The following is a 20,840-nucleotide window of genomic DNA, read 5'->3' as shown; positions in this document are numbered from 1 at the left end:
GCAAGTTGAAGCTTAATCAAAGTCGAAGTTCAGCTTCGAAGCCAGGGTCTAAATCCCAGACTTTGGGTGATCCGGCGCATAGGAGGCACGCTCCACACTGACCAAACCGCCCAAAACAACTGGTGGGATTATGTTCATTTCTGAAGGTGTTGTTCTATCTCTCTATTCACATCCACACCACCTTGTTCTTCGTTCTGCTGCGTCTATAGTCACAATGTGTATGACGCGTGGGAGGGTCGGGTCTGAGGAACGTGTCCCTAGACAATCGGCTGAGTCAGCAGGCTGACACGAGAGTGGTACGACATCGCCGCGCAATCGATCGTGCGTGATGAACAAGCTCCGGTGGCTGCAAAAGGAACGCCAGGTTGAGGAAAGATGCATGTCGCAAAGGTGAATCCTGAGAGCCGAGCGCTTCGATCTCTCAATCTACTAAACTTACTCTATAGTGCTCGGGTATGTCACATTATCTCCTGTGCTTCGATTGCTGCTATCCACCCATATGCAGTCACACACGCTCAAAGTGCAAAGACAATGCTGCGCTGTCGCTGATGATCTTCCAATCCACTGTACGAACGCCATCGATCTTCATTAGATCATTAGCCATTTCCTAAACAAAATACCGCGGAACACGCTCTTCCGCCAGCTCTCAAACAACTTCTTTGTACAGAATCGAACCGATCATGGCTTCGTGAGTTGCTCCTTGCGGAAGAATGTGAAGAAGCCGACACAGATGGCAAGCTGGAATATCAAGCAGACCCAGAACCACGGCTCAGAAAGACCATCCGACCAGCCTCCCGCAAAGTTCGGGAATGTCGGGCCAGGACCGACCGAGTTGAGGCCGTCGGCTCTAGCGATGATGGTCGCAATAGCACCAATACATTGTCCGGCCATCAGGACGAACGAGCAGTGGAAACGAACCATGGTCTGCAGTAGAATCATGCCAAAGCCAATTCCTTGAATCGAGTCGAGGACGCCCAACCACAGCCAAAGTGATCGTCCAAGGATGGCCGATGCGACTGGCCCACCAGCCCATGGCAAGTACTGCCCTATGTCGGACGTCGCCCACAGTATCTGACACCACCTCGGGGCACCGAGACCGATTGCGAAGATCGGGATGATCCAGCTGTGTGTTGTGGACAGATGCCCAAAGTAGAACAGAATGCCGGCCCAGACAACCACGAAGAACAGAATGATGAGCAGGAAAATTGCCCAGCCAGGAGCGTGGTTTGAGCTCCAGAGATAGGACCAGTTTCGCCCAAAGGGCGCCGACAGGAAGATGTTCTGAACAAAGACAGTTGCCAAGAACCACACGATGATCTTCCTTCTGAAAATGGACGAGTAGAAGTCCGGAACTGCGCCAGGTTTCTGACGATAGAAGTCAGGTAACCCGAGGAAGAGGATAATACCGACAGCCCATAGGAAAAGAGCAATAGGTATGCCGATGGCAGTCATCTTGTAACCGAGGGACGTCGACGCTCCATTGGAGTTCTGGTTCGTCAACTTGTTACCCCAAGCCCACAGGCCAACCACGTAGAGCTGCTGTGTACCCTGAATGGCACATGCTCGGAAAGCCCAGTCCTTGACAGGGGCAGAGCCAAGCGAGCCAAAGTTCTGTGCGAAGAACAGCGAGCCTGAAGACGATGCGATAGCGTACATGCCGGTGGCAACGTTCTGTACCCAGCCACGAGCCGATGCCGTCTGACCGAAGGGCGCGAAGGCAAGGAGCCAGAATGCCATACCATAGAAGATCCACGGCAGACTCAAGCACCAGACCGCAGCGAGACGTCGGAACAGAAGCCACCAAATGATGGTAGTCGCCAGATAGATGCAAGCAATGGTGTACAGCTGACCTGCAGTCTGACCAACCTGTCCACTGATGAGGGTGATCTGGTAAGAGTTCGCGGCTAGGATTTGGCCGAGCGCAAGAAGAAGCGAGTATACTGGCCAATCGCCCAACTTGCTCAGCATTAGTCGACGAATACCAGTTGGGGCTTTGTAGTTGGCAGGCAGCAGGAATTGACCGAGACCCTCATCTGTCTCAACACCCTCGTAGATTGATCCAGCCGGTGTCGCGGCTTTCGAGGCATTTGGAGTATTGCTGCGGCTCATCTTCGCCTCATGCAAGCGGTGAAACCATTGCTTCTCCGACTTTTCGAGATACTCTTCGATACAGAGCGCACTCTCCGAATTCTTGCCATTAAGAGTATCAAGCTTCTTCTCGAAGGTCTTGTAGTACAAGCCTGTGGGATCCGTGAAAAAAGGCATCAATTCTTGAGGCTGATCCTTCTTCTCGTCCATGACCATTTCGGTGGACAGTGGCGTCTGCGGAATGCTCGGTGCGTCTTGTCGCATTGGAGTATGTGGGCGCGAGAGGAATGGAAACTGCTGACCCTCTACAGAGTCTGCGCCGGGAGTCAAAGGCGTGCCGGCTGGAAAATATGGGTTGTGTGTCCTCTCCGGTGGGCTCGGGTGGTTGTTCCTGGTGCCATCCCTGAGGCCGAAGTTCAGTTCGTTGAGACCAGTGCCCAATTGCGAACGGCGTTTCAACTCTTCGGCAGCTTGAGAGCTGATGTATGCCTCGTCTCCATTGCCGCCCATATGCCTTCTCTCACCGTGCTGATCCTCAACAGAATTCCTCCGTGAAGCACTCGGCCTTGATGACGAATTGCTGCGAGATGAGCTGCTGTTCTGCGGCGATGTGTGTCCTGGTCCATGTCGCAGGCCGAGCGATAGCGCATTTGGTGTCGTACCGGTGGGCGTCGTGGTCCCAGAGCGAGTCGGTGACGACGGCCTTGTATTCGGTCGCGACCCTGTGGGCGTTGCCCATCCGCTTCTTGGCGTCATCCAGCCAGGAGTGTTCCAGCCAGTGGAGCTTCCGCTCTTATCTTCCAGCCCCATGCGTTTGGCTGAGATGCGGTCCATGACTCTCTGATGTATCTTAATCGATGTGCCCTGGAGAATCTCGAGATCTTCTTTCCATTGAGCCACTGGAAATCTTTGCTTTGCCGATCGAGCTCGCATCGTGGCACGGGTTTCGTAGTCGGACTTCAATGCTCCGGCGATGGCCATCTTGAATTGATGCATTTGGTGGCGAGTGGTCGATGATTCAACCGTGTACCACCAGCCAGGCATCTGACCCAGACCACCGACACGTGAGCCAACACCAAGTGCACCCTTGCGGCCGAACTCAACAGCGACCAGACCGAAAGGCTCGTCTCTGCTAGGGATAAGGGCAAACTCGGCACCACTGAAAATGAAGGGCGGCAGAGCTGTAAACTCTGGCTTGGAGTAGACACGTCCTGGGTATTTCTCCATCATGGTGGCGAGCTTCAGAGCTGCGAATTTACCATAAAGATCGATGGTAGGTCCAACGCAGAGCAGCTGGACATGCTCATTTTGCTCGAGGATCGCAGGGAAGACGTCAGCAATTAGATCTATGCCCTTCTGCATGGACCATCGGCCAACGAATACGAAAAGGTCAGCATCGGCTCGCTGTTCCAGGCCTGCCCATTCTTGCGCTTGACGTTTAAGGCCTGCTCGAGCACTTTCGAAGACCTCGTCGACTTTGATGTCTTCTGGATTCGCAAGCTTCTTGTCCCACTCCGCAACATCGGAGGGATCCGGGTTCGGCAGCGCTCCGATCTTCTTTAGACCCCAGAAGATGGGATAGCGGGCCCAAGACCGCTTGCCATACTTCTTGGACACACCCACGGCACCGAAGCCTTTCTGGTGTATTCGAAGAATGCTGGCACCGGCGTGCAAAAGATTGAACACTTCACCGAACTGTACGTAACGTTGCACCACTGTCTGAGGAAGATTGAAGACAGAGCAGATTTCTTCTACTTCTCGAGGATTGCGCATTGGCCACAGACCCTGGAATTCTGCATTGTGCAAGGACAAGCAGCATGGGATCGTGTCCGGTAGCAAGTACAAGGGCGCGACTGTACCGTGATAGTCGTTGATGTGGTAAAGGTCGATGGGAAATCTCCTCATGGCTTCAGCAATGCACTGATTCCACGCGGAGTAGTATATGGCGCTGTCCAGGTCATCCATACGAGCTGGGTACGGCTCCTTGGTACTCTGTCTTCTAAACACTGGAGCATCGAGGAGCATGTAAGTGATGTTGTTGAGCTTATGGTACTGGGTCTGCACCTCGTATGTGCGGCCCAGGATTGTGACGTCGATTGGTAGACCTGGTGTGTCGACAGGGTATTCCACACCACCAGCGCATGGCACGACCCAGATGAGATCTTGATGCTCGAGATTCTTACCCATGAGCTGAGCCATGACACCAAGACCACCTATCTTGACTTTGATGGCCCAGTCGGAGATGTCGTACTCCATGGTGGCGATGAGGACTGTGCGACGTTTCTGCTCAACCACAGCGCCAATGCCGGTAGCAAGGACGACAGAGCCGCCAGCATTATCAGCATTCGGTGTGGCAGGAGGAAGTGGCGCCGACAGCTCAGAGTCCGAGTCCTCATGCTTCTCCCGGTGAAAGACTTTGCCAACCGCAGCGGGAAAGACGCTCTTCTTTTCAGAAAGTCCGATCTGGTTGAACTTGACTCCGTAGAAGAAATGCATGTATGCCCAGATACCAGCGACAGCAGTCATGACAGGCACTAATGCCAATAACAGCCAAAATGCGAGCTGCTCATAGCGGCTTCCTACCGGAACGAGGTAGTAGCGATAGTCCGCATCGTTGAACAGAATTTTCCATGCCAGATACGGCGACTCTGGGCCAAGGTTGGTGATATTAACGACCGCCTTCTGCAGAGACACCGGTGAAATGCGATCAAGGACAGTATCGTTGTCCACGTCGCCCATGGCAAAACTAACGTCAGGTTGACCATTCGCAGCCATGCCCCAGACGTTGACCTGGAATTGAGATGGCCATTCGGTCAAGAAGTCGAACTTCCAAGTGCCATTGTCGAGTTGCTCCATGGTGTTGGAGAGGCCACTGGCATAGCCGTATTGGTTGAAGGAACCATGTAAGAAAAGATGAGGAAATCTTCGTGGAATGTCGTTAGTGCCAACCAGGTCTCCCTCAATGACATGAGCGCTACTTCCAGCAAGGCGTGACCAGTACTGCACTTGGACGTGATCACCAGTCCACTTCTGGTAGTCGGAATGGCCCGTCCAGGTCTGCGATGGAAGAGACACGTTGCCGGGCACATAGTCGTACCAGTCGGACCAAACAGCCCCAAAGGACATGGAGAACCGCCACTTATCTGCTCCAGGCGCCCGTTGGTTGAGCATGAAGCCACTGGTGGTGATCTCAACATCCCGCTTATCGGCTGAGATATCTGGGTAGAGCAAGGTGGAGCTGTAGTTGGCGGTGAAGGGGAAGACCATCGGATTGATTTCCTTCCCAAGCCGAATCATAAAGTGATCGTTGGAGTTGGTCGAAGTGTTACCAGACGTACTGGAAGCGTTGTTAACATTGATTCTGTGAATGCCATCGTAAAGATCAGTGAGCGTGACACGAGCACGCCAGATCGAAGGACTTGGACCGTAGTAGTACGCTTCGTATTGCGGATCAATGGTCAGGCAGTCAAGGCTGGAAACATCGATGGCGCCTTGTTTACCAGAATCTGTGGTCGAATTTATGCTGAGTGCATCGCCAAGAGCATCACAATCCATCTCCTGCGAGAAACGAAGTTCGATCTCCTGCGTTGTAGGCTGGGAATCTGTGGCATTCGAGAGGATCCGTGCGTCATGACCGGGCAGAAACTTTGTCAGCACTGGCGAGGGTGCTGTCCAATTTTCGACGGGTACAAAAGCCTTGAAGCCATACTTGGTCATGTTCATCTGCGGTACGCAGCCATTGGGGCTCGTAGAGCCCTCGATGCCAAGGGATACAGCAGAGTCCTCCAAGGTCCACTCATCGAAGGGATAAAACAAGTTCTTGACAGTCGTGCCGGAATCGAATGGTGCGATGATAGCATCGTCGCCGGAGCAATCGCCCTCGTAAGTCTTGTCTGACCCATTGTAGTTGGAGTAGAGAAGCCAAATGCCCTGATTTTCGAACATGCCTTCGCCTGTAAAGTCCTGAAGGTCTTCGTTACGCCCTCTCAAGACCGACCAGAGACCAGTCTCGGTTGGCACGCCGAAAGATCCTGGCAATGTGTAGTTGAATGTCATGTTGGAAAGCTGCTGAAGGTTCCAACCATCTTGCAAGACTGGATATCGGTTGCGAAGCTCGAACATCTGCTTCAGGACAGTGTACACTGGGTGGGTCGAGTCTCTGTGATCGAGACTGACCCCGTCATCTTGGCAGCCTACGAGTGAACTGTTGACAGGCCAGTTGTTGAGGTTCGTGTTGCCGACCTTGTAGCAGCCGTGCATCTGCCAGGCTTGAGCTGACGACATTGGCTGACGTCCGAAAATGTAGTTGCTAGCAGTATTGTCGAGAACATAGAAAGCTTGCTCTTCACCCCAAGTGACTATAGGAATACCAGGCATTAGCAAGGATATAACAAAGTCGCCCAAAAGTTGACGCTCGGTCCCATTCGTCATTCCTGGCCATCGGAGAACATCGTGATTTGACACTCCGTACATGTGACGTGGATCGAACTTGCCCGTGTTCGCGTTCATAAGGTCGTTGGTCTGCACAAAGGTCTTCCACTGATCAGCAAAGTTCACTGGAGCATCGTTGGCAGCAAGCAGGTTGCCATCAAGACCGAGGAAGCGCATCAGCGCACGGTATGTTGAATAATGGAAAGCGCCAGCGTCCAGAGCTTGGTGTCCAGGGTCGCGGATGTACTCAGTATCGTTGGAGCTCATGGCTTCTGTAGCGTTGTAGACCTGCATTTTCGGCTCTTTCCCTCGTCCCAAGTAGATTGAAGCATCTGCGTTACCGTTCACGATTTCGCCAGGAATGAAGAAGTTGTTCTTTCCAACTTCAGCAGCACATTCACGCTGGAACTTTGACCAATTGCCTTGCGCATCGACAGTCACCTGCATAGCTTTATCGATACGGAAGCCGTCGATATCCAATCCCTGGATCATCATGCAGGCAAAATGATTGATTTTGTCCAGGACCTGTGGTCTCCATTCTCTAAGGCGGTCTTGGACGCCGTTGAATTTGGACAGCTGCTTCTGCCACTCAGGGTATACGCCAAAAGCACCGACATCTCCAAACTGGTCGAACTCGGAGTCCATGCAGCCGACCATGGCCTTGGTGTTGTTGTCGATGATTTGGTTGCCTCCCTGATCCCAAAAGCGTGGGAAGTCGTAAGGACACTCTTCGTGGAATTCGTTGCTGATGTAGAAGTCTCGATACTCCGTGTGGGAAGTGTATTGCATTTTGTGTTCGTTGAACTGAAACTCGGCGCTGGTGTTGAGATAACCTTCGAATCCGAAAAGGTTGGACATGGTGGCCATTGTGTTGTCAAGTATAACGTACATGCCCTTGTCGTGAATGGCCTGAATCGCAGTTCGCCACTGGGTGATGTTGCCCAGATGGTGATCAAGGATCGTATGATCGTAGGGGCTGTATCCATCTGCTTCCCATGGGTGGTTCAACATAGCGCTGCCAACGAGGTACAGACCTCTGATGCCCAAGCCGTGGAGGTAGTCGAGCGAATCCTCGAGGCCTTTGATGTCACCTCCATGCCGAAGGCCGGTCTGTTTGTAGTCATGCTCCCAAGAGGTGCCGTTGGCGTTGTCGTTGGTGGGGTCGCCGTTGATGAATCTGTCGAGGAAGAAGCTGTAGAATGGGAATCTCCAGTTCTCGGGACTGGGCTGATGTGAGAACCCTGAAGGCCAGTCTGGGACCGAATATTCCAGAGGGGTGGCGGCGTTCTCGTTGACGTTCAGATTCCACTCCTCTTCTCTTGCATCATAGTAAGATGCCGAGGAAAGCGCCGCGAGTGAGACGAGGGTGAAGATGCATGTTCGGAGGAACATGTTGCAGCGAGTGGCAAGAGTGCCGCGAAGGCAGCTCGTCGATGAGATGATCTCTATGCCACGCGCATCAAGAAACTCCAGTGCCTGCTGGTGTTCGTTGGTGGTAGCTGTCAGAGCGCCGAGCGTAGAGCAAGCACGCCAGGTGGTTGTCGGTTAGCTTTCGCAAGGAGAGATGGAGGGAGCGCGAAGGATGTCGTTCGAGGTGGTGGAAACAAACGAATAGCAGCAGGGTTGTTTCAAGGCGCGTAAGTGGGGCACCACGAATGCAAGTGGGAGACCGGCGCGGTCCCGACTACAAATGAACGACCAGGGGACGAGAATTGGGATGAGGTCAACGAACAGATCTCGTGTCTGCTGGCGGGTGCAGCAGGTAGGTCTGGACAGGGCATAGACAAAGCAAGGTATGCCGCTAGAAGATTGTAGAGCTGCTCCCCACTAGTCGAAGCGTGATCGGCGTTGGACGACATGGAGCGATAGCGTGCGACTCTGTGGCCAGGGCGGTGCGGCGCGGGAGAAGAGCTTGACACTTTGTGCTTGGGCGTCTGCGCGAGGTCCCGTCGCTCGCCAGGCCTTACACGACCAGCTGGCCGTCTTCGTCGTGCGCTTCAACTTCCGCTTTGGGCTCTACGGAGATGGCCACGAGATGAGGAGGGCCCGCCCAGCGCTGCGACAGGGAGTTGCTTCACAGCGCGCTTGCCGGGTGCTCGATAACGGCAGTCCGACGGTGTCCGCCACAGCCCTCTCCCTATGCTGAATACACGTCACAGTTAGCAGGACTATAGCATAGACCAGGTGTCTCTTTCGGCTAGTGCAACGGGCCCGCCAACGTTGCAGTGGTTACACAAGATTGAAGATTCTGTACTCGCCTGCTGTCCTGCTGCTGCAGCTTGCCCTCTCCTCACACCGGCAGCCCGAAGAAAGCGCGATCGGACTCCATACTACTCCGTGTTGATGGCCTCCACGCGTGCCATGCGTAGGAGGTATTCTTGCGAGCCTTCATGCCAGCAACGCGTGCTGCTCCTGCCCTCACGCGACCCTCGACCACGCCGCTGGTTTCGACACATGGCATTCACGCCACCGCTGCTGCCTTCCCTACGCATGGCTCCCTCAATCTATGTGAAGAGATTGCAGTATTTGTTATCTATCGCGCAAATTCTGCATGTGTTTCGTGTCGTTAAGAGAAGGTGCGGTTCCACAGCGCGGGTCGCGCTTTCCCTTTCGCAGCTCCCAAGCAATGCCACAACCCTGCGACTCGGGCCTTGCCGCCCCTGCTCTGATCGAATCAGCGTTCAAGCCGTTGAGCGCTTTGCGTCAGTGCGAGCTGCCTGTTGCTGCCGAAACTCCTTCGGCAGCGATGGGTTCCTGCATCGTTCCTGATCCACACTGCATTCCACCAGCGAGTCGCATCGTGCTGCCGACATGTGCCTGCGGGCCAGCTTCCAACCTGCGGCGATTCTCCGCTGCCACCCCTCCTTGCAACCCACCGGCCAGACTGTCCGTATTTGACGCTCGGTATCCGCTATCACGGCGCGCGGCACACGCCTGCTTCAGCCTCACTTGGCCACTCACGATCGGAAACGATGGAGCCGGGGAGTATCATGCCTGGAGAGCACAGTTCGTGAACGATTTGGTATTGGCACACAGCATCCGAACGGCCTGTGTTCCTCTTGATCATGGAGATCTTCAAGATGTGAAAGGCCATCTGACAGGGTCATATGGAGCCCGTTCTGCGGCACGAGGCGCGACGAAGCGTCACAGCAACGTTGTTTGGACGTCAAACAGCGTAAAGTCCGTTAAGTTTGCCACCGGGAGTTGAGGCGTCCTTGCATATCAACAGAATGCCTATCCAGTCGTGGGGCACGCGGCGGACCTCTGGAGTTTCGCCGACATGTGTGCTGCCATTATTGGAGTCCGATGGCGACGCGAATGGCAGACCTGTATGTGTTCTCTTACTGTCCCTACCCCTAAGTCGGACTCAACGCTACATCATCGATGATTATGCTTGCGAGGCCTGTCTGACCCCTATACGCAGTTACCTATCAGCCCAAGCATCGACAAAATGTGCTGATGGCGCAAAGGTGTCTGCCCGTCCTCCGTTTGTGTGCCTCTGTACCCCAATTCCTGCCGTCTCACGGCATCATGCAACTGCAAGTAGCCGTGGTCTGAGGCACAATGACTACTTCGTGGCACACACGCTGTGGAATAGCAGTGTTCTGCTTGTTCTTTGGAGCGTGGACTTCTGCTGCCACTCTTGATGACTGGCGCACAAGAGTGGTTTACCAAGTTTTGACGGACCGATTCTCACGGACGAAGGGATCGAAGCATGGCAAATGTAACGTGGTGGATGGTCAGTACTGTGGAGGTTCATGGCGAGGCATCAGTGAGAGACTCGACTACATCGAAGGGATGGGATTCGATGCGATCTGGATCTCGCCTATCGTGGCGCAGCTGACAGCATCGACTGGGAATGGCGAGTCGTACACTGGCTACTGGGGACAGGACTTATATGCGCTCAATCCATCTTTTGGCACCGAGGATGATCTAAAAGAGTTGGTCGAAAATGTTCACGCTCGGGGAATGTACATCATGCTCGACGTTGTGGTAAATCACATGGGTATGTCAATCCTTAGCGCCATACACCATATGCTTATGAGTCTTCAGCATACGCAGGTCCCGGTCAGGACGTTGACTACAGCATGTTCCACCCTTTCAACGATCGCAAGTACTTCCATGACGTCTGCCGTGTTGACGGAAGTGACAATCAGACGAACGTCGAAAGATGTTGGTTGGGCGATGACATCGTGGCTCTTGCCGACCTTCGCACCGAGGACGAACTGGTTCGTGATATGCTAGGTGAATGGATCTCATCCGTTGTCAGCAACTACTCCATCGATGGGCTTCGACTAGATACCACCGTCAACGTTGAGCCCGAATTCTTCGAAGGTTTCGTCAAGTCTGCAGGAGTATTCGCCACGGGGGAAACCATGGATGGGGACAACACGTTGATATGCCGCTGGGCTGAGACCATCGGTTCCGTTCTGAACTATGCTATCTACTACCCGCTTACCAGGACCTTCTCAAGTACTACTGGCAGTATCAACGATCTAGTGTCAACGATCTATACGACGAGACATAACTGTCTTGATCCGACAGCATACGGATTATTTAGCGAGAATCACGATGTGAAGAGGTTCCGGGAGATGACAGACGATAGGTCGCAAGCGAAGAACATCATCACATATACGATCATGGGCGATGGGATCCCGATCATATACCAGGGCCAGGAGCAGCATATGACCGGAGGCACCGTCGAGAACATCAACAGAGCCCCGCTGTGGGAGGCTGGATACGACACGAACGCGGAATTCTACAAGCATATTGCGACTCTAACGAAAGCTCGTCATCATTTCGTGCGGCACAGCGGGAACTACACGACATATATCTCCGATGTAATTTTCCAGGACTACCACACGTTCGCTATGAGAAAAGGTTACGCAGGTGGCCAGGCCATCATTGTACTCAACAACAATGGTGTTCACACGACCGACTTCGAGGTCTACATCACGAACCATGATTACGAGCCTGATACCAGGCTGACCGAGATACTGACCTGTACCGATCTGAAGGTGAACAGCACGGGCTATATTGCTGTGCCTATGGGTCAGGGTCTTCCAAAGGTGATTTACCCGAAGAAGCAACTAAAGGACTCAGGACTCTGCGGACATGCCAGCGCCTCTTCGACTGCGACTACGGTGCCTACCGCTCATCCGACTACGATTGATGGACATCCGACACTCGTCGCGACTGCTACCGATGCAGAGCCGTCTGGAACCTCTGCCGGTAAGCCCAGCCCTACACGACTTGCTCTGGGGACCGCCAGTGAACTGCGAACAGATTTGTCGTTTCCTATCACGGCTGCAGTGGTGTCCATCTTGATCACGTCGGGTTTCGTACTTCTGGTCTGGTAGCACTCCAAAATCAATATCGCCTTGTGCAAATATCACTTCCGTATCAAAGGAACCATTCTAGGTCTTTCACTGGGAAAGCTGGCACAGGATTCCGCGCAGAACGCGCATCTGCCTTGACTACTTGACTCCAGCATGCACATCTCGCACCACGCGCGCTCTTGTTCAAAGACACACAACACCGTTCGCCTGCCAGTATCGCATCGCAATTATCACATATCGAATGCACCGTATGCAGTTCCATCACATGTGACTACGCGCTTCGCACTCAACAGTATATCCCGGTCGATCCTTGCAGCACACAGATATCCTTAAATGTCAGAGGAACTTAGCGCGTTTTCTGAACCACTGTTTCTCGACCACACTGTCCACTGCAATCTAGCGTCAATCTAGACTGCTTCCACAAGCTGCCTTCAATCCAAACTAAGCCCAAGGCAAGCGAGCCGCAGTTGCGACGTGCGACGTGTAAGCCTGCGGACACTCGAGCACTCGAGCAACAAGGGCAGTGAGTACCCCCGGAGCACTAAGGACGACGTGTGAGCTTGCGAACACTCGAGGACGACTGCGGATGGGATCTGGTACGATACTCGAGCGCGCGAGGCAAGCACGTCGTTTAAAGTGATCGTAAAGAATGGTTCCTCTCGTGGAAGGGAGCTCCAGCGACCTGGAGCGCTGTGCAAGACGGGTCGTTGTTTCAAGGTCTTTGTTTCCAGTGTATCTAAGGTTGTTATTGTAAAGAAGACGTGTCGCTGTTTGTATTCTTAAGACGCGTGAAGGCCACAGTACTGTCCACAGTGTTGCCAAATTGAATGAAACCGTTATTGCTAAGATCCTCTGACGACTACGACATACTCCAGCACACCTCCCACGGACCGATTTCCGAGGCGACAAGGATGACAGCACATCCTTGCCGATGCAGACCAAGGATCTTCGTGAGGGAATGGTAGCGCCTTGCCCAATTTGAGTGTTTGCCGCTTCGCGTAGGCTGGTTCTGTTCGGAATAGATCACTTGCGCCACTACATGACCGAATCGGTGAGATGTGCTCGTTCCCTACATATCTGTACGCGACCTTGGCGACGCTTGCTAGGCTGATACAGATACACTACGGGAACTAGACACGAGATTTAGGACATCGTGCCCCGTAAGGTGGGACTTCACCTGATTGAGGAACGAAATCATGTGTTGCACAAGAAAAAAGAGAGCGCCCCGGATCTGGAACGGTAGCTTTGCACGGCAAATAGTGTCCACTTCAACAACAGATGAGGCCCAACGACGAACCACATCTGCAACTTGTCTCCATTCCTCCACGTCCTACAGAACTGCTGAACAAGCTACGGACCACCTCCGACCTTGTCAACCACAACTTCGCTCCACTACACTAGGGCTGCAACTCTGCCTCGTTCAGCATCGATAGGCCACCCGCGGTCCGTGGATCTGTACAAAAGCGACGTTGAGATGATGTCGATGTCTCGCCAGCAGATCTCACTAATCCTGATCTCTGCAGGCTGGAGTTCAGCGTTTGACATGGAGTGGAAGTGGAGATGCCAACAAGTGCGTTCGGCTTCAAGAAAATTCGATGTGAGCCACGCTTCTAGTGAACTTCGGTATTGGTGGTCTGGAACGTGGGGCGCATATCAGATATTGATTTCGTCATCGGCAACTGACAAGATGAAAGGATGTGACAGTCTGTGTATCTACATCGCGGTCGCGAAAGCAGGAGGAAAATCGCCTCTACCCAAAGTCGTTCATCGTCACATCCAGTCCTGAGAGGGTTTCACGATTGTCAATCAACCCAGATATCTGTACTTTGAGATCACTACGAAAGTTGAAAGGCAAGAAACTGTCGCTTTAAGCATGCATCGAAACATGTCGTGATCCGAAAGTATGTTCGCAGATGGAGGTCATTGGCATTGAGATCGATCTGACTCAGTAGACCGTAGAAAATCGTTTGGTAAGTGATGTGGAACTGGTGTCAAGACTTTCATTATAGACGTAGAGGTCGTCGAGCTCATAGCGACATTCGCAGAGCCACGCTGTCATCCTCGATCGCGTGCATTCTCCTGCGCGCTCCAAGACGACGGTGAGACAACGCCTGACATGACACTTGACATCCACTTCGGTGTTGCACCCGGATCATCCTCGCAGCCTTCACGACTGGAGTTCATGCAAGGTGTGCAGAACACTTCAACGCTCCATCATGCGGTGACATCTCCTGTCGTAGCCACGGTAGCATCGCCTTTTGCCCAGAGATCCGGCTGTCATTCCATCGTCTGGTAATACGAGGTCTTGGTCCCCGCAAAGGGAGGAAGGGTCAACGTGGTGCAGCATGAAACCTACGTGCATGAAGCAAGGAGTGAGACAACTTCCGTTGGAAGTCTTATTATAGTCCTCTAGACTAACGTCTGTTCATTCTTATGCTACAGGAAAAGCGCACCACATCGGTATCTGTTCGTGACATCGTGAAACATAAAATCGTGGAACGCGGGAACGCTGGAACAAAGAACGCCGTGGCTGCGGCGCTGGTATCGGAGCTCAATGGCTCATGCCATAGCCGCTCTCTTTCAGGAATTTGACGGCATCTTCTGAACTGTAACCGATGAAGACTGGACCATTGAAGATCACTGATGGCCCCTTGTTTGACGTGGAGGTCGTATCGGCAGGGGCAGGATGTTTGGTCTGAGCAGACCTAGGAGCTGCGTCCGCATCAGGCGCTGCTGGCGTGACGTCGACGGAAGGCTTGGGTAGGCTGAGTGGAGTTGCCGCAGCGCCGTGGCCAAAGGGACATTTTCCTGCCGGTCTGCCAGTTGGTGCGCTCTTGGCCTCAACGACAGGAGGCATGTCTGGAGGCGCGGTGGTGGCGATCTTTGCAGGCTTGCTGCTAGTCTCGCTAGCGGCATCGTCCTGCTCGAGATAGTGCAGGGGTACTTGTACTCCCCAAGGTCGACTTGGAGACTCTCCAACACGAACATCTCGGAGTGGTCGATCGAAGTGAGGCTGCCGCTCTTCAGACTCAACAGCATCATCTGCTTCGGGAGCTTGAGCGCTCACGCTACTAGCCCATTTGCGCACCTTCGCATCATCCAGTGCATCTTCTGGATGCTGCTCTTCTGCTTCGTCTGGGTCCTCCGGAAGATAGTCTTTGTGTTTCTGACCGAGGCCCTGGATCATGGAGACGAGATTACCATACTTCGCGTCCAGCTCCTTGATCTGTTCGTCGTTACTTTGATATCGCATGACACAGACTTCGTGACTCCGTGGTAGTTCGTGCTTGTGCTTCTCGAAGTACGTAGCTACCTCTTCTGGCGAATGCTGATCGAGGAAACGTATAGGACATACGCCAGCTTCAGCATTCTCGACTTCTGGCTTCACTGTCGGTGGTCTAGCGGGACTCGCCACTCGTTCAGGCTCCGGGGGATTGGCAACTGGTTCATCATGATCCGACAGGCCACATATCTCAGCCTTAATGGGGTCCATGAAGCTGGCTCTTCTGCTTCGTCTCTGTGAGAAACTGTCCCTGCCGTTGATCCGGCTGATGTTGCTGGCCGGAGCGCTTGAGGCAGCAACACTACCGTGCGCTCCAGCACTACCGCTCTGGTTGTACCTGCTCAGGACGCTGGCTGCATGCGAGCTGAGCTTCTTGTTCGCCATACTAGCGAAGGGACAGCCAAGCTTGCTAGGTTTGCCCTCAACAGTAAAGTCCTGTTCCAGTGGAGATTCTGATATAGATGGCATCATCGAGCTTGAACATTCAGGTCTGTCTGCAGATGGTCCTGACCATATCTTGACACCTTGCGCTGTACTTTCCAGCACGGTGGGCAGACCAAGGCGCAATTCGGTTGCTGCTGCAATCGCGTTCCTGACCTTGGCTGCTGCTTCTTTCACCTCGCCATCGTCACTTCTTTCCAGCATCTCGGGCAAGCTTTTCGGCGCGAAGGTTTCGTCCTTCGGTTGTCCTGGAGAGGACGTGAGGCTCAAGGAAGGCGTGGCTGGCCGCACTGCGCCATACAGCTTTGCTAGCTCATTATACTGTGCCTAATGTTAGCCGCAGCTCGTGAAATACTCGTCACAAAGTAGTATGCAGTTCCAACACGAAGTCAGAGTCAATTTGAAAATCTGTCAACGCCGCAAAGGGCTACAGATCTAGAGCTAATGTTGTTGCATCACGTGAAGGGAGGAGAAAGGCAGTGTATAAGGAGTAATACTGTCTCACCTGTTCTCGTGCTGTAGCCAACTTCATCTCAAGTGCTTCGTGCTGGCCGTGCAGCTTCTGGTATTCGTCCTGTAGCGCATCGAAGTCCGCCGTCAGCTGTTTCACCAGCCTGTCCACCGCAAGACTGTCCATGTTTGTCCAGATCGCGATGGTTCGGGTGATGGGGTAGGTCGCTCCGGTGGTGGTGTGATGGGTGGGTGTCGCTGTATTGTTAAGCAGGCGATGCGCGTCACGCGGCGCCCGGCATCCCCGGGTATAAGGCTGCCTGTCGGAGGCGTGCCAGCCGTGCTGTGGTGGCTAGCGCGGTGCTGTCAACGTCGACGCCTCAGCAGAGTATTGCCTGACCGTCGGGAGTGATGGCTCGGAGGAAATGGTGCTGCTGGTATCGTGAAAGAACGAGACGGTCGGCGCTTGCAGAGATAGATCCGACGGGAGATAACAAAGATCAGATTATTTGCCTTGGCATGGGCCTTCCGATACCGGCGACAGTCCAACTCACAGTACAACCACATGTACGCATTCACATTGTTTTGAGGGCATGGATACTGCGACGGATTTAGACACAAGAGGTGGCTGCTTGCCCCACAGCGGAATCGTTACTTACCACCATACCGCAGCAACTGCCGATCAAGTGGAAGCGTTGAATCGCGCCACTCTCTCTAATGATTTCGAGTACATGTACGTCGAAGCTGCTTAGATCGTTTCCCGCCGGTCATTGTTGCTCTGCTCTTGCAGGTGAAGCGGCCATCTCTTTGGTCAACAGCTCTTGCTCCCGCTGAGGCAGACTGTACACACACTGAGCTCCATCAAGGTTTCGATATTCGTCTGAAGAATGGACGATACACGTACCGTCCGATAAGCAGACTGTGCCGCATGTGCAGGATGAGATGTGGGGCATGTACTTCAATACTTGGGTTTGTGCTCTGGGGATCTAGGCAGCAAGCAGCTCAGATCCAGTGTCTTTCTGCGCTCCCAAGTCCCTGCAACACCTCTAGTATAGAATTCTCGATCACCACAAGTCATGGCAGCCACAACCTTCAACGTTGGCGAACAGATCCGGGACCATAAACTTGTAACACCAATCATCAACGGCCACGGCAGTCCAGACGATGCTGTCTTCGACGGCGGTTCTCTCGAACTGCTTCAACGCCTCTGTGCAAATCCGACAGTCGAAACTCGCGACCAGATCGTGGAGGAGAATAGCTGGCATGATACTCCCAGCGATCAATCTGGCGAGAAAGCTGGAAAGTCAGGCGACCTGTCGGGCTTTCTCATCGCATGACATGGGACGGAGGATCCTGCGCTCGACGATAGAGATATTGAGATGCTGGAGAAATGGTTCGATGAGGGTATGCCGACGGGACAGAAGGTTGTGCGTTAAGCAGTGTCTGGAGGCTGAAAAGCGGATTTTTGTCTCTTTCGCACTCGGTCTCGAATGTATGGCGGCGGTCTACTCGAGCGGGCAAGACGTTTAGGCACTTCGGTCCGTCCTAATCATCCTTCAAGCCACTTCTCACACTGGCTTCGCTACCTTCCTCATCTCCTTCAACCCAGTCTCCGGATCCTGAAACTCCTTCCACGAGATCGGGAACATCTGGTTGCCCCACTCACTGGTAGCAAGCACAACGCCCAGTTCGTTCTTGGCAGTGCTAAGGTAATAGCTCCTCTCATCGCCCAGACTGATGACCGCGGCTCTCACGACATCGCCGACCCTGAAGCTTTCCGTGACTTTGACCTTGTCAATCTCTGTAGCACGAATGTCTTGTTGCCTGATCAATGCCGGGAAAGGATCGCGACAGACATGCTCGCCTCCTGAGCCGATCGCGAGGATGGAGATGTTGGCTTGCTTGGGGCCTGTGCGCGTGACCCTGCCAAGTATAACAGTGCCGACCTCTGGGAGGAGGATTCCAGTGGACCTTGTGACGGAGACTGTCGGCAATTTTGATGATTTCGATGTCGAGGCTTTTGAGAGAATTTGACCGGCAATGCTGGCGCAGAGCTGGGAGTTGTTGATATGCGTGCCTTCACCTGTGTCGCTGGCACTTGTTGGGCCAAGCACCTGGCCTGGTATTGTCACTGATGCCATGCTTGCTGATGGAGCGTGAGGACCGGGAAGTAGAGTAATGTTTGAGAAGGAAGGTGGCGCGGATTGTCACAGCTCAGACCACCGCAGGCTAGTCTTTTCAAGAAAAGAGCGGGGTCTGAGCTGGAAGTCTTGACTCTCCAATTGCTCACTAGAACGAGTGGCTCATCTTCCTTTGAACAGCATCCTTTCATCCCTTGCGTCGCGAACTTCCGTTTGAAGGCTGATTCGTGATGGCCTGCTGCCACATCTTACCGCACATCGAGGACGACATGCCTACCTGACGATCTACAGACTACATGAGAATTCAGCCACGACAAGACATTGCCGGAATTGTTCCATGATGGCAGACACGACGCACGCCACAAGCTCCTCCGGCGTCACGCGCGCTGAGCTGATACGTACGCTATCTGCCGACTCAAGACCGCCAACACGCAAGGACGAAAGTCATGTCCTGGTGCAGCGATCAGACACGATCGCTACGCGTGGCAGCGACGGCGAACTGCTAGCTCACGATGAACGCGAACATCACGATGATCGTACATATCGCGTCTACAAACGCCGCTTCCTTGGCCTGGCTCAGCTTGTCCTGCTCAACATTGTCATTTCATGGGACTGGCTGACGTTCGCTGCCATCTCCAGCACAGCGGCGGATTTCTTCCGGGTATCGGAGAGCGCCATTAACTGGCTCAGCACGGCCTTCCTGTTCGCATTCGTAGCTGGTGCGCCTTTTACAATCTACGTCCTGAATCGTTACGGACCCAAGACTTCCATCATGGTCGCCAGTGCGCTGACGCTGATCGGGAACTGGATTCGATATGCCGGAACCAGAGCTGGCAATGGCTACTTCGCCGTGGTCATGTTCGGTCAGGTCTTGATAGGTCTGGCACAGCCTTTCGTTCTCGCAGCCCCAACGAGATATAGCAACCTATGGTTCAGCGACACGGGACGCATCTCTGCAACAGCTGTTGCATCTCTTGCGAATCCTTTCGGAGGCGCCTTGGGTCAACTCATTGGGCCCCTCTTCGTTGGCGATCCTGCGCAAGTGCGCCTTGTCCCGAACATGGTTCTCTATACTGCCATCATCTCCAGTATTGCAGCTCTGCCCGCACCCTTGATGTCGTCGAAACCACCAACGCCGCCTTCTGCTACCGCTGCTCTTGAGAAGCTAGACCTTGGTCAAGCCTTTCGAGAGCTTCCTCGCAACGGGTCCTTCTTCCTCATTCTGGTGCCCTTTTCTATCTACGTGGGCTTGTTTAACGCTACCTCTAGCCTTATTAACCAGATCTTCGAGCCATACGACTTCAGCGAGATAGATGCTGGTATCGCAGGTGGTCTGCTGATCATTGTTGGCTTGATAGCGTCAGCCGTGGTCTCGCCTACTATCGATCGCACGAAGAAGTATCTGATCACCATCAAGATACTGGTGCCATGTATTGCTCTTTGCTACATACTTCTAATCTTCATGCCCGGAACTCGATCTTTGCCTGGACCGTACATAATCTGCGCTTTGCTAGGTGCAACATCGTTCAGCTTGTTACCCGTGGCACTGGAGCTCCTGAGTATAGTCACCTTACCAGTCAGTCCAGAGGTGTCTTCGGTGATCGCTTGGACTGGCGGCCAGATCCTAGGAGCTCTCTTCATCATCATCATGGATGCACTGGAAGCCTACGATGGCTGGAACGGCGAGCCCAGAGAGACTATGATCAAAGGTCTGATCTTCCAGGCTGTGATTGCTTGCATAGCTGTGCCTTTCGTACTGTTCCTGGGAACTGGTCGATTTCGACGAATTGCATTTGACACCGACGGCACCTTGGCTGCACCAGCATTGTGAACACCACCTCCCTTAAGGTACGTACAAGTTCTGTCGTTGAGCACACAATGCTATCCGGCCCGGCAGCGTTGGTACAGGCACCAATAGCAGTAGCAAGTAAGACCTCGACATCGAGGCATGAGAATCGCCAGTGACCAGTGATCGAACTCTTTGATGGCATCAGACCTCGAGCGGACAAAGAACTTCTGCTACAGACAGGTGCTGGCTTTCACGAATTATTATTCCCAAGTGCGGACTGCTCTTGGACACAGCGTCTTTGTTCGTCCACACGATATGGCCCAGCATGAAAAGAGCTGCCCTTACCTGTGCCTGCTCACGTTACTCGTCCTACATATCATAGTACAACATTGCTATCAGAACAGGGACAACATGAGCACGCAATCGACAAGAACGCCGCCTACTTCAACCCCGGAGAAGGCTGCGCCCCCCTCGAACAAGTCACCGCCAACCACGCCAAATCAAAGTCAAGGAAACGCCGGCACTCAAGATTCGACCGACTTCCTCGACCAGTTCATCGACAACTTCGACACCCCAGATTCGCCGTCTGCAGGAGGATCGCAAAAGACCCCTGCGAAGAAGAAGAAGCGCGTCGGCTGGGCGGGCAAGACTAAAGGATATAGCTACAAGGTATCGAAGCAGGGCAAGTCTAAAGGTACTGGTCCAGCAAAAGCATCTTCGGCCGCGCCAAGGAGAGTTTATAAGCACACCGAGCTGCCCGACATCGCTGCTGGAGACCTAGCGACAACGAGGAGCACAAGGTCTGCGAAAGGTGAACAGACGTTTCATGCTTTGCCATACCCAAAGTAGCTGCTATAGAGTAGACTCCGCGTCAACAT

The 20,840-nt window shown here is 53.5% G+C and overlaps 7 protein-coding genes across 7 annotated transcripts; 4 read left to right on the top strand and 3 right to left on the bottom strand.

Moving 5' to 3' along the window:
* Positions 1 to 678: 678 nt before the first annotated feature.
* Positions 679 to 7,911, bottom strand: CLAFUR5_06260 (Cell wall alpha-1,3-glucan synthase ags1; the record flags this gene model as incomplete). The annotated part of the gene is made up of 1 exon (XM_047905408.1): positions 679 to 7,911. One exon carries the CDS (start codon positions 7,909 to 7,911, stop codon positions 679 to 681), a length of 7,233 nt encoding a protein of 2,410 aa, XP_047762491.1.
* A 2,172-nt stretch (positions 7,912 to 10,083) lies between these two features.
* Positions 10,084 to 11,879, top strand: CLAFUR5_06259 (Alpha-amylase A type-3; the record flags this gene model as incomplete). The annotated part of the gene is made up of 2 exons (XM_047905407.1): positions 10,084 to 10,525; positions 10,573 to 11,879. 2 exons carry the CDS (start codon positions 10,084 to 10,086, stop codon positions 11,877 to 11,879), a joined length of 1,749 nt encoding a protein of 582 aa, XP_047761819.1.
* Positions 11,880 to 14,409: 2,530 nt separating this feature from the next.
* CLAFUR5_06258 (uncharacterized protein) lies at positions 14,410 to 16,219 on the bottom strand (the record flags this gene model as incomplete). Its single annotated transcript, XM_047905406.1, has 2 exons — positions 14,410 to 15,903; positions 16,088 to 16,219. The coding sequence occupies 2 exons, from the start codon at positions 16,217 to 16,219 to the stop codon at positions 14,410 to 14,412; spliced, it is 1,626 nt and encodes a 541-aa protein (XP_047761820.1).
* Positions 16,220 to 17,108: 889 nt separating this feature from the next.
* Positions 17,109 to 17,369, top strand: CLAFUR5_06257 (uncharacterized protein; the record flags this gene model as incomplete). The annotated part of the gene is made up of 1 exon (XM_047905405.1): positions 17,109 to 17,369. One exon carries the CDS (start codon positions 17,109 to 17,111, stop codon positions 17,367 to 17,369), a length of 261 nt encoding a protein of 86 aa, XP_047761817.1.
* Positions 17,370 to 17,600: 231 nt separating this feature from the next.
* CLAFUR5_06256 (Exosome complex component CSL4) lies at positions 17,601 to 18,173 on the bottom strand (the record flags this gene model as incomplete). The annotated part of the gene is made up of 1 exon (XM_047905404.1): positions 17,601 to 18,173. The coding sequence occupies one exon, from the start codon at positions 18,171 to 18,173 to the stop codon at positions 17,601 to 17,603; it is 573 nt and encodes a 190-aa protein (XP_047761818.1).
* A 337-nt stretch (positions 18,174 to 18,510) lies between these two features.
* Positions 18,511 to 20,004, top strand: CLAFUR5_06255 (MFS-type transporter; the record flags this gene model as incomplete). The annotated part of the gene is made up of 1 exon (XM_047905403.1): positions 18,511 to 20,004. One exon carries the CDS (start codon positions 18,511 to 18,513, stop codon positions 20,002 to 20,004), a length of 1,494 nt encoding a protein of 497 aa, XP_047761815.1.
* A 369-nt stretch (positions 20,005 to 20,373) lies between these two features.
* Positions 20,374 to 20,811, top strand: CLAFUR5_06254 (uncharacterized protein; the record flags this gene model as incomplete). The annotated part of the gene is made up of 1 exon (XM_047905402.1): positions 20,374 to 20,811. One exon carries the CDS (start codon positions 20,374 to 20,376, stop codon positions 20,809 to 20,811), a length of 438 nt encoding a protein of 145 aa, XP_047761816.1.
* Positions 20,812 to 20,840: the final 29 nt, after the last annotated feature.

Source organism: Fulvia fulva, chromosome 5 (assembly GCF_020509005.1).
Source record: "Fulvia fulva chromosome 5, complete sequence".
Classification (NCBI taxonomy): domain Eukaryota; kingdom Fungi; phylum Ascomycota; class Dothideomycetes; order Mycosphaerellales; family Mycosphaerellaceae; genus Fulvia; species Fulvia fulva.
The sequence above is the reverse complement of the archived record's forward strand: the minus strand, read 5'-3'. Positions and strand labels throughout refer to the sequence as shown.